General features: G+C 52.8%; 1 protein-coding gene across 6 annotated transcripts in view; it reads left to right on the forward strand.

The window, feature by feature from the left end:
* GLI3 (GLI family zinc finger 3) overlaps nt 1–5,937 on the forward strand; it is a 281,417-nt gene extending 275,480 nt beyond the window's left edge. For all 6 annotated transcript variants that reach the window (XM_053897676.1, XM_053897677.1, XM_053897679.1 and 3 more), the window contains one exon: nt 254–5,937. In XM_053897676.1, the coding sequence (XP_053753651.1) occupies nt 254–2,559 (2,306 nt within the window). In that variant the 3' untranslated portion in view covers nt 2,560–5,937. The remainder of the gene's footprint in view (nt 1–253) is intronic.
* The last annotated feature ends 6,958 nt before the right edge of the window (nt 5,938–12,895 follow it).

The raw sequence follows: 12,895 nt of genomic DNA on the forward strand, positions 1-12,895 counted from the left end.
GAGGAAGCCCTCTGGTCCATATGACACTCCTGGAATGGCCTTGGCCTTGCCTGTAACCCAGGCACTGTGTGCACATCCCAGGACTCTTCGTCTTGCCCTAGACCTCCACGTGTGAAGCCGCTTAACTGATCCAGGGTGATTTTACTGTTTTGTCTAAGCCGGGGGTCGGCCAGCTTTCCCGCCGGCTTGTAATCCCGGGGCCTGTTCCACGTCACCCTGAAACGAATCCGTGTTTCCCACCCTTCCTCCGCAGGCACTCAGCCCAGTACCAGCTGCAGTTTGGGCGGGCCCATGACTCTGCTCCCGAACAGAAGCGACCTTTCTGGTGTGGACATCACCATGCTGAACATGCTCAACCGGAGGGACAGCAGCACCAGCACCATCAGCTCCGCCTACCTGAGCAGCCGGCGCTCCTCGGGCATCTCCCCCTGCTTCTCCAGCCGCAGGTCCAGCGAGGCGTCCCAGGCCGAGGGCCGGCCCCAGAACGTGAGCGTGGCCGACTCGTACGACCCCATCTCCACGGACGCCTCGCGCAGGTCCAGCGAGGCCAGCCAGTGCGAGGGCCTGCCCAGCCTGCTCAGCCTCACGCCTGCGCAGCAGTACCGGCTGAAAGCCAAGTACGCGGCGGCCACGGGCGGGCCGCCCCCCACGCCGCTGCCCAACATGGAGAGGATGAGCCTGAAGACCCGGATGGCCCTGCTCGGCGACGGCAGGGAGCCCACGGGGGCCCTGCCCCCCGTCCACCCTCCGCGGAGGTGTAGCGACGGGGGCGCCCACGGGTCGGGCCGTCGCCCTCTACTGCCCCCGGACGTGCTGGGCAACAGCGTGAGGAGGGCCAGCGACCCGGTGAGGACGGTCTCCGAGAGCCTCTCCCTGCCCCGCGTGCAGCGGTTCAGCAGCCTCCACGGCTTCGACCCCCCGGGTTTGCCCCCATCCCTGGACAAGCGGAACTTAGTGCTTCAGAACTACACTCGGCCCGAGGGCGGCCCGCCCCGCCACTTCCTGCCGTCTCCCTGCCCTCCGAGCATCACTGAGAACATCACCCTGGAGTCCCTGACCGTGGACGCCGACGTGAACCTGAACGATGAGGATTTCTTGCCCGATGACGTGGTGCAGTATTTGAATTCCCAGAACCAAGCGGGATACGAGCAGCACTTCCAAAGCGCCGTCTCTGACGACGGCAAAGTGCCCCCCGGGCCCGGCTTGGGGAGCGGGCCCGGGGACTTTGAGCCTCCGGGGCTGCCCGACGGCCACGCCGGCCAGCAGTACCGCCGGCTGGAGCAGCCCTGCACCGAAGCCAGCAAATCCGACCTGCCCATTCAGTGGAACGAAGTCAGCTCCGGCAGCGCCGACCTGTGCTCCTCCAAGCTGAAATGCGGCCCGCGGCCCGCGGCGCCGCAGCCGCGAACCTTCGGCCTCTACGGCAACCCGGGCGCGCACCCACAGGATGCCTTGAGGAGCGGAGCTGGCCCAGCCGGGGCCTACCAGAGCCTCGCAGAGCCCGGCAGCTCCTACGGCGGCCCCGAGCACAGCGGAAACGCCTTCCACGCACAGCCCTACAAGGCCCAGCAGTACGGGAACTGCCTCAACAGGCAGCCGGGGGCGCCCGGCTTGCCGGATGGCGTCTGCGGGGCCGGGATTCCAGCCGCAAAGCTGAAAAGCACCTCAGCGCAGGGAAGCGGGAGCCAGCCAGAGTTTGGCCTGTCACCGGGGGTGCCCGGCGAGTCCGCGGGAGCCGCGGTGAGTGGCATGGCCACCCAAGACCTGGTGGGACAGGGGTACCTGGCCCATCAGCTCCTCAGCGACAGCGTGCACCACCCAGGGGCCGGCCGCGGCGCTCAGCAGATGCTAGGGCAGGTTAGTGCTACCTCACACCTCAATGTCTATCAAGGGCCGGAGAGCGGCCTGCCGGGGCCTCCCTGCATCGGCAGCCAGCCGGCAGGCTTGGCGGCCGCCAGGGGCTACCAGCCGTGTGCCGGCTACGGGGGCGGCCGGCGCCAGGCTGCGCTGAGGGGCAGCCTCTCTCTGCAGCAGGGACAGCTCAGTGACACAAGTCAGACCTGCAAGGTGAACGGCATCAAGACGGAGATGCAAGGGCAGCCCCATCAGCTGTGTTCTAACGTGCAGGGTTACTCTGGTCAGTTCTATGACCAACCCGTTGGCTTCGGTCAGCACGACATGAAGACTGGTTCCTTCTCCATCTCGGAAGCCAATTGCCTACTACAGGGGGCCAGCGCCGAAAACTCTGAATTACTTTCCCCGGGTGCTAACCAGGTGACCAGCACGGTTGACGGCCTTGACGGCCATGACCTGGAAGGGGTGCAGATTGATTTTGACGCCATCATAGACGACGGGGACCACGCCAGCCTGATGTCAGGAGCCCTGAGCCCCAGCATCATTCAGAACCTTTCCCTTTCCTCCTCCCGCCTCACGACGCCCCGCGCGTCCCTCCCGCTGCCCGCGCTGTCCGTGAGCACCACCAACATGGCCATCGGGGACATGAGCTCCTTGCTGACCTCCCTCGCGGAAGAAAGCAAATTCCTTGCGGTTATGCAATAGGGCGTTAGGGGAGAAGGCTGCCAACCAACGTGAAACTTTAGGAGTTTAAAAGATTAAATGGACTCAGTTTTTTTGTTTTTTGTTTTTTGTTTTTTTGCTGTTTTTTTGTTTTGTTTTGTTTTGTTTTTAGTTCTGTATGTATTTTAGCAATCTCATCTCACCTAACTGGGATGTGTTTCAAGTATATTCCTTTTATGGAAAAGGACTCTGAACAACCCTAAAGTATTCTAGGGAGAAACTGTCTTCCATTTCAGTTTTGAATCAGTATTGTTACACTAGAACCATCCTCTTTTTTTTTTTTTAAACTATAAGCCCATCCCCCTTTCTAGTAAACCAGTGTAAATGTGCGATGTGCATGTTGTCATTTCTTTTCAAAGAGAGGTCAGACGAAAGGATTTGATATGTTTCTCTGTTACTCAAAGGAAATAGGAGTTGGTGTGCTTTTTGACCGAGGGGTGATGCTTCCAGCTTTCCAAATTTCCCTTTACATGTGCTCTGTGTTTGTTTTTGGTTTTTTGGAGGGCTTTCGTTTTGTTTTGTTTTTGTTTTTGGTAATTCCCACACTGGGCACAAGAATCGGAATAAGGATAGTGAGTTTAAGAATCTCTGGTGGGGGCACTGTAGCAGAGATAACCGATTTTTTTTTACCTGCTCCCCCTCCTCGCCCCCCCCCCCCCCCCAGTTCAGGTCAGGGCATGCTTTCGACACTTGCACACAGCGGGAATTTGGGGCTCTGGCAGATGAACTAGTTTGTTCACAGTTGGGGTTTAGAATTCTCCTGTCCGTGAGTGCACTCAGGGCAGGTACGTCTACACGCTCAACTCCTCGGTTATCTGTCTTGCTTTTTCTCCCTCCGTCCCCACGACCGTTCGATGCTGTTCCGCGCTCCAGGGAGAGAGGGGAAGGGCCACGAGTTTGCTACTTGCATCTGTCCCGACGAGAAGTTAGGTAGATTGTAGAGTGAAGCTACTGGGTAGAAATAGTTGGGGGAACATTTGTGGGTTTGCTGTATTTGTTAATGATAGTTCCATCTCTTTACCCGTCGTCATAGGTAACTGAGAATTGATTATATATAGTTCCAAGTATATAGGTATTGAAACAACCCAGCAGCCGCCTATGTCATTGCCATATATTAATTCCACTGTAGTGAAGGAGTATTTCTATTCTAAGTGCCCTATTTTAAGGGACTGGTAAAACTTAGTTGTGAAAGAAAAAGCTCACATATGATGACCTTTGGAATAAATCCCTTTAACAATTGTTGGTGTTTAAGAGCACTGGGGAGGACGGTTAGTAGCTGTGTGGATGGATGCCTTTTCTTACACCCAGTCTATTAAACGATGCATCCATTTAAGAAGTTAAATGTTCTATGCAGTTAGTCCTGAATGTGGACTTAATCTGTACTTTCGTTTTGGATTAAAACATTTTAAAGACTAAAAGGAGTACAGCTACTTCCCATGTGCAGTCGATACACATAAAAGACATACTATGTGTGCACAGAGTACATGGATTATCCAGCATTTCACATTTACAAATATGTAAACTATTAATAATAAAATATTAACACCTCAGACTACCTGCTCCTTTTTTCCCATTGACCCTGGAGTTGGATTTATCCAGAGTGATTCATGAGTCAATTGGGTGGCTCTTCCCCTTTATTCCTGCCATTTGAATTAGTATTAGACAAAGTCAAGTCAAATAAAATAATAGGTCATAGGAAAACAAAATGTTAGATCCAGCCCATTTTTCTCATGTTTGTGTTCTCTCATTTGGACCAAGAATCTCAGCGTGGAGGTAAACGTGCCCTTTGGGACTTTGTGGCTGACAAAGTTGGGTTTGCTTTCAATTGGATGTTCCCTGAAATCAAGAGGGGTGTTGAGACTTTTCCTGCCCACAGCCAGCACCTGCTTTTAGGTCAAAGGATGCATCTGCTGTGGAACAGAGCCCCAAAGCAAAAGATGGCTACTGATCTGAGCTCAGTGGAGTGGAGTCTACCAAGTTCCAACAAAAAAGAGCCAGGCTTTTTCCTCACACAGGTCAGGATCCGGTCACAAAATCAGTGATCCATTCCCCGAGTCTCCTTTTTCCACAAACCCGAGCCTCTCCAGGTCTTGATCTTACATGCTGTCACGGTTTGGTCTGACCCCCGTCCTCCCTCTGTCTCAAAGCTTGGGTCCTGGGCATTCTCCCATCTCCTGAGTGAGGACAGCGGGTCCCTGGCACCACACGGCCCTCCCCAGGAAAATTCCCAGAGGCGACCTCCATTTCTCAGTTACCATCGTTTCCTACGTCACCCTCGTCCTTCGTGGAAGGATGGACGGCAGCTGGGTGAGGACCATTGTCATCTTGTGCCTCTGTTCTCCTTCACCTCTTCTTTTCCTACTTTTACCTTCTACCCTTAGATTTGCAGGAGATACCCTTGCTTCAGTTCCACATTTGGCTTCTCTCCATGGAAATCTCAGAAAGAGGGGGACCAGGGGAGAGGGAAGAAGAAGGCATACTTTTCCGGGAGTGCAGTCATGCTGGACAGTCAGTGGAAGGAGGGTCTGTCGGGGCCACGTACAAGTCTGTGGACTTGGCGTCAGCTGGGACAGGACCCACCCCAGCCTCCAACCTTCTCTCTGCTTTCCTGCCCCACGCGTTGAGGGAGACAGCAGCAACTGCCTAGTTTCACATCCTGCCTTTCAGTGCAGGCTCGTACATGGTCTTCCTGTTGAACATCTGTGTTCACCATAGTTTCACAGGTTAAACCATTCCGTGTTCTTTTCTGGAGAGCTGACGAGACTGCACCCTGCTCCTCATATATTGGCTCATCCTCTCGAGCCGCAGTTGTGATTCTTGCGATGTATGTGCCTTATTTTATGTTAATCTCGTCGATGCGAGGGACCAGTTGGTGTCGCCCGATGGATGGACCGGGGCTCCGGGCCGCGGGCTCCCCGGCCGGCCGCGAGCACACGATTGTAGCCGAGTCTGAGCTGTCTTGTAACCCGGTTTCCCGTGTTGTTTTGAACTGATGGAGGATGTTCTCTTCTGACAAGTTACCGTTGTGTATCCTGCAAACGTGTAAAATAAGATACAAGTTCATTTTTTTCGCCTTTTTTAGATTTTTAAAAAAATAAAATGTGTAATCCTTTTTTAAAAGAAAACACCTGTAAATACATTTAAGGATTGTAGGCGTAGTGTTCGGATGTGGCCGGCCCGGGGCCGTCTCGGATCAGCCTGCAGCCGTGCGGTGAGGCCCCCAAGCCCACCTCATGCCCAGGGCTGCGGTCCCGCCACGCGTGGACTCTACTTTTGCTTTCAGAACCACCTACTCCTTTTGTAACAAAAAGAAAGAACCATGTTTCTTACAATGTCAATAAAAAGCGCTTTGTACTGAAATTGTTCCAGGGTCGTTTATTTGATCCGTAGCTGAAGGGAGAGCGGCTTCCCTGGGAAGGATCCAGAGCTTGTGTTTGGACCCAGACCCTACCCACCCCCACTCCCACCCCACCCCCACACACACAGACAAGCTGAGTGCGCATCTGTCCTGAGACTCCCATTCTTCCTCCCCAGATTGGGGTGCTGAGGCACCTGCTGGTGAGGACGTCCGTGAGGGTGCCTACCTGGGAGGCACGCCGTTTACAACCATAATCGTTTTGCTTCATTTTATCCCTTCACCAGACTCTGGGGAAGGATGCGAATAAGGTTCGATGTCTAACAACTGAACTGGTTTCTCTTTTGTAAGTGATCCTCTCTCTTCAAGGGATATAGGGGATAATGCACGTGGCCCCCGAGCACACGCTTGTAGGTACGTCAGCAAGTCCCCAGGGGACTTCCATCCTGTGGGAGACCCAGGTGTCCCGCCCCATCTCCCAGCAGGGATTCTGCAGTCATAGGGACTCTTTGAGCTTTCCTAATTCACAAGGGAGGACTTCTCTCATGAGCCCCGATGTCTTTGCTTCCATAACTAGAGCCCTCACGTAAGGCGTCCACATGAATACAAGAAAAAATAAAAAAAGAATTTGTTCTCCACTTTCAGTAAAAAATCATTGGCTTACAAAGCCGTATGCTGTGGAGTAGGTCAAGGTAAAGTACGACACACAAGATTCATAGACAGGACGGGAGGAAAATGGGGTTCCCGAGGAATGGGGCACATGCCATAGATTCAGTTCATGTGAGCGGGCAGTCGGGTGCAGTTCAAGGCTTTGTTTAAAGAAAACACCTTCTGCTGGGGGTGCCTGGGTGTCTCAGTGGAGCATCCAACTTCGGCTCAGGTCATGACCTCACGGTTCGTGAATTCGAGCCCCGCGTTGGGCTCTGTGCTGACAGCTCGGAGCCTGGAGACTGTTTCACATTCTGTGTCTCCCTCTTTTTCTGCCCCTTCCCGCTCACACTCTGTCTCTCTCTCTCTCAAAAATAAATAAACATTAAAAAATTAAAAGAAAAACCCACCTCCCACGTAGAATCAGAAGCAGAGTTTGAGGTGAAATGGTAGGGGTGCAATCTATTCGGCATTTCATAAAAGTTTAGGTAATTTGGGGAACTCAAAGATGTTCTGTATTACCCAAATGAGAATTTAATAAGAGAATGCTAGAATAGATGGAACAATTAATCCACTGCCAAAATATCTTATTCATCCTTTTCTCCTGTTTTTTTTTTTTTTTTTTTTTTTTTTTTTTTCCTCTTCTGGGCAGCTTTCCACCTTTGGTTTTACTTCATAATGGACTTACTATTCGAAGGATAATCTGGGCCCATCTTTCTGTTAATATTAGCTTAAAAAAAAATCTCACTTTACCAACGTAGACCTAGATCATGCCTCCTCTACCTAGTTATTCAACCTCTTTATACTTTTCAGAAATAGTAATTGAATCTAAACTGTTTTTTGGCTTTTTAAAATTTCCCAGCATTATGTGGCCACAGGCATGATTAGCCCAGCAGAGGCGTGGGATCCTGGGTTCTATACATCGTCTCACCTGAACCGAAATCTTCCGCTTCCCCTGCGGTTTCCACCCTTCCCTCTCGACACCCACTGGCAGGTTATGAGGGTCCCTGCCTTCAGATGACATACATTCTATCTGGGGATATGACGCTGGCAGTAGTTACACATCCCGCTAATTCACAGCATTGCCTGGATGCCTAAGACTCTATTCAGACTCCTCGACGGGGACTGGAGACAGGGAGGTGAACAAAGCACCGTGAGCCTGTAGGCATCTAGCCCAGTGGGAGGGACAGACAAGCACAGAGTACCCAGTGGAAGATGATCAGAGGGCATTTGGTGGGTCATTCATTGTCCATCTGAAGGGCATGTGACATGGCTTCTCAACCTCTGTATTGTTGCCGTTGTGCATCGGATAGCCTTTGTGGGGGAACGGTCCCGCATGATGTAGGACGTTCAGTGGATTCCAGGCCACTGCCCACTAGACGCCAGGAGCATCCACTCCTGCTTGTGACAACCAAAAATGTCTCCAGACATTGCCCTATGCTCCGTGCGGAGAAAATGGTTCCAGGTTGAGAGGGAACGAAGGTACAAGGACAGACATGCTGCAGGCAGGTGTCCAGACTCGGGAGCATCTGGTACACAGGTGACAGATGAAGCAAATGGTGAAGGGTGCCATGGCCAGGTGCAGGTGGGGTAGGTTGAAGAACGAGCCCCAAGAACGCTGACCCCATGGGTCAAGAGGAGGGGTAGGCACATGGGAAGGAGGGTGGCAGGGGAAGAGAGGAAGGTTGGATGGCAGGAGACAGCAGGGGTGGTCTAGAAACAGGAAGGCAAATATCAGGAGGCCAATGTTGCCAAAAACAACACGTAGGTCAAGGAAAACGTGGACTGGAAAATACTGGGGCTGGGAGCTAGGATGTTCTGGGTGACCACAGGAAGCGCTTTTCAGTGGAATGGTTGGGAACAGAAACCAGATGACAACAGCTGAGGGACAAAAAATGTGTTACAAAGGGGAATTTGGTGGCCTCTTTCGAGTAGGATGCCACATTTCATCACATCCAAGATGGCCACCTAGACGAAGACACATGTTGCTCTGTGTTCCCAGGAAGAAAGAGAAAGCACTGTGATTAAGTGACAGGATGCTTCCATCCTCTATACATGTTACAGCATTAGTGGTGTTACTGAGGTGGGAGAAATCAGAGTATGAAATATGCTACTTCTAAGGGAAAGGAAAGACATGGTGGGTCAAGGAGAGGAGGAAAGTTGGATTTTTCTTGTGATTGTTCCCCTCCCTCCCTTCCCCTCCCCTGCCCTTCCCTCCCTCTCTCTCTCCCTCCGTCCCTTCCTTCCTTCCTTCCTGCCTTCCTTCTGTCCGTCTGTCCGTCCGTCATACAAGAAGCTTAACTGTGTCCATCCTCCAGTAAAAAAAAGGCAGAAGAGAGAAAGGGGTTGACGTTACAGTAAACAGAACAAGCCTCGAAACCAACTGGCTCATGGGACAGATGCCTGCCCTCCTGGGAGATAAGAGAAGGTGACAAGGACGAGGGCAGGTTTCGACAGATGTGTGGAATGGAATTTGCTGGGGACAAGACTGGAGTGGGAAATTATTTTGATCTTCTCAGGGAAAATGACTTCTAAGACCACCTTCTGGCAGCGTATGACAGGCGGCATGTGGGAGAGTGGGGAGGGGAGGAGGTGTCTTTGGACTCACACGGGGCCCAGAGCTGCTCTGCTCCAGGGAAGCAGGAGAGGGGAGAGAGGGGCCGAGGGGGGCTCTGCACAATCCGCTCCCAGATTCCCCCCCCCAACACCCGCTCCCCTGGGAGGCTGACCCCATCCCCACCTTGCAAAGGCAGAGCACGCCTCAGGCAATGATGGTGCCCGGAACGCACAGGGAGGGCTTGCCATCCCTGGCTCTTCACCAGGTAAGCAAGGAACTTTCCACGGAATCCCCCAGTTAATAGTGCATAGGGGTGAACTTCTTTTCGTGCGACAGGACCGTTTTAAGAAAGTAAAGCTGATTCCCCACCCGCTGCAGCCCTGCAGGCCCAGCCCACACATCGGCTGAGCCTGCCCAGGCCTTCGCCAGGTGAGAGGGACAGGCAGCCCTGGCAGGCTGGAAGGAGCAGGGGCATCGCTGGGGCACAGGCCACCTTGCCTGAGGGCCCTTCCCCGGGCCAGAGGCCTGCTGCAGACGTGGTCCAGCCTGGCCAAGCTGCGGGAGGGAAGCGTGTGTGGCCTGGCTTTTCTCTTCCTGCACCGCTGATGTCCAGTTAGGATGCTTGCTCAAGCTCCATCCAGAGGATCCCCTAGTCGCCCCAGGTAGAGGCAGCTAAAACCCTGTCCTATCTCCGCTTTTGAAAAAGGTCTAGCCTTGGAATGTGTGCCTCTGATGCCAGTGGTACAAAGGGTATGGCAGGGGTCACCTCCCTCCCACCGCTGCAGCCCCGAGCCATTGAAATGAAACCTCGGCTAAGCGTTTGCTACTATGTATGACCCGGCGCTCTCCTGGTGTCCGGCTCGTGCACCGACCAAGCCACCGGAGACTGCGTGAGATGGAAGTGTGCCTTCTCTGAGGGCAGCTGAGGGGGATGTGGGGAAAGGACCAAGTGGTGCTCTCCTTTGCTGGGCCCGCCTGCCAGAACACCCCCAGCCCCACCCCCTGCCCTCCTGCATGGGCCTCTAAGGAGAGGGGAACCAGAAAGCTTGCCCTGCCCGGTGAGCAGCCAGCCCTGCCCCTGCACCGTTTGAATTCTGCGGGTCTCCAGATCTGTGTTGTTCCCCTGGGGCTGGGAAGCCTTCCATGCTCAGAAGTTCAAGGGCCCCACGTGATCCCCGCTCAGAGTTGGGCTGCGGATCCTCTGAGCTGGCAGACACAGGCCCCCGGCCCTCGGGGCTTGCAAGGGGCCAACAGCACTGCGGAGGTGTGATTCACTTCGTTCCCAGAGGAAAAGGAGGCAGCCAGCTGGCCGAGGATTACTGAACAGCCAGGCCAAGGAGTTCCGTTGCTGAGGTGGAAGCCAGCCAGGGCTCTGGGGGAGAAGGGAGGGAGCCGAGCTGCTCTCCTGACCACCAAGATGAGGGGTCTGCGGCCATGTCCCCGGTGAGCCAACGCAAGAAATACCTGCATTTTCATTGGAGGCTGATTCTAAACCTCCAAATGCTCACCCAAAACATACCTGGACGTATTGCCCAGAGATAATTTTTAATAAGCGGCAAACTTGGTAGGCAAGAAAAATCACATTGGCTGAAGGACAAATGGAAAATCCCAGCGTGTCTTCCTTGAGTCATGGCTCCGGGACTGTCCACAGTCCCCTGACTGAGAGACTGCTTCCCCCTGCTTCTGTCTCAGGCTCTCAGGCCGCCTGTCAGTTACAGATTCATTGCAGGGCCAGTGTCCACCCCTCTAGTCTTAAGAAACTGGCTGCTCCATGAACCCAGAGCCCTGGATGCCTCCCATTTGACCCTCATCCTTCCAAAGATGACGTCATGAAGCATCATGATCTGAGTATTTCCCCTGAAGTTCACGCAAAGAACAAAAGCCACAGTTCCCATTGAGGCTCCCTCCCCCTTCTCCTTGAGCTTAGATAAATGTGGCACTTGAGGTCACAGGTAACCGTGTGACCTCTATCACTCACCCTCCTCTGCAGAGAGGCACCAAACAACACGCTCTTTCAAGTCTCTCAGAGGCAGTTGGGAGAAGAATGGACTGACATTCCACTGACCTACAAGACAGAAGGTCAGGGAACAACCTTTCTGCGGGTTGCCTTGATCCACAGTGTTCTCTTTTGCTGTGCAGGTTTAGGGGATTTCGTATCACTTCCCACTGTTCTGACTAGGCACGGGGCAGCTCCCAACATGGCGGCCGTCCAGCTCGTTTGAAATGCATTCTGAAGCTATTGTACATCAAGTGGATTTAACATTCAGCCAAAAGGAAGGTTTTTTTGAAAATAAGCTGATTTTAATCCATCCTTGCCAGCCACGTGCACTAGAATTCCAGCTTCCTTCAGACATAGGGTTTCCCCCTTATCAAAGAAGGAGCGTGAGGTGGGGGGAAGGGAAGGCATGTTCTGACACCATCCCCAGCTGGTGTCCTGAGATGTAGTTCTGGCCCTTTCTACCTGGACAGCAGTGCTGGTGCAGATCCCACGAGTTAAGAGCTGTGACTTTCGCGGAACTGCTCCCACTTCAGAAGCCAGCCACAAGTTTGGGGTTCCCCAGGCCACCCCATACTCTGACTGAGTGCCTACAAATTGAGGTGTTTCCATGACCCCTCAGGTCCATACAATTTTCTAGAATGACTTACAAATGCTTATGTTTATAGTTTTATTATGAAAGACACAGTTCAGCACCCAGCCAAATGAATGCATACATAGGGACAAAGTCTGGGAGGGTCCTGACTCAGAGCTTCTCGGCCCCCATGTTGTGCGGTCAGGGTCTGTCACCTTCACCCTGACGTGTGCTCACCAATCAGGAGTCTCACTGAGTCTCAGTGCCCAGAGGTTTTATCAGGGTCTCATTATAAAGGCATAATTGATCAAATCACTGGCCATGTGATCGAACTCCATAGCTGGCACCCCTCTATCCAGAGATCAGGCTGGCTCAAGGTTGCAAACTTCTCTTTTCTTGTTGTTTTAATATTTATTTTTGAGAGAGAGTGAGAAAGAGCATGCGGGAAGGACAGAGAGAGAGAGGGGGACAGAGGATTCAAAGCAGGCTCTGTGCTAACAGCAGACAGCCCAATAGGGAACTTGAATTCACGACCCATGAGATCATGACCTGAGCCGAAGTCGGACGCTTAACTGACTGAGACACCCAGGCGCCCCTCAAGGTTGCAAACTTCTAATCACATGGTTAGTTCCGCTGGTGATCAGACCCCATCCAGAAGCTATCTAGAGACCCCCCCTTGGATCACCTCATGAACATAAACTCAGGCGTGCTCCCAGGGGCTCATGAATGACAAAGACACTGCTCTCACTGGGGAAATGCCAAGGGTTTTGAAATCTTCCCAAATTCTTTATTATGCAACAGGAGACTTCTCCCTAGAAACATCCAGAACTGAGAAAGGAGAATGCGTGAGAACATGACGTTCCTGGAGTGAGGTCCCTGCTCACTGGAGAGCAGCGGGTCTGGGCTAATTCAGGACAAAGTGCCAGTATCTTCCCTGGCAGCTGGATGGCGGCTTACGTAGACACCTCTGAGCCTCAGTGTTCCCATCTGCAAAAGGGGTTCAATTACAGTGTCTACCCCCTGAGTTGTTGTGAGGAGGGCTTGAGATTGTGGATATAAAATGCCTAACACACGCAGCACCCAGCAAGTGCTCCAGGAAAAGTGTTTATTGTTACTGTTACTTCTTTTTTGAAAAAACATTAAAAAATTTTTTTTTGACATTTATTTATTTTTTGAGAGAGAGAGAGA

This window comes from Panthera pardus, unplaced genomic scaffold (assembly GCF_024362965.1).
Source record: "Panthera pardus isolate Hobbes unplaced genomic scaffold, ASM2436296v1 HiC_scaffold_8, whole genome shotgun sequence".
NCBI lineage: Eukaryota > Metazoa > Chordata > Mammalia > Carnivora > Felidae > Panthera > Panthera pardus.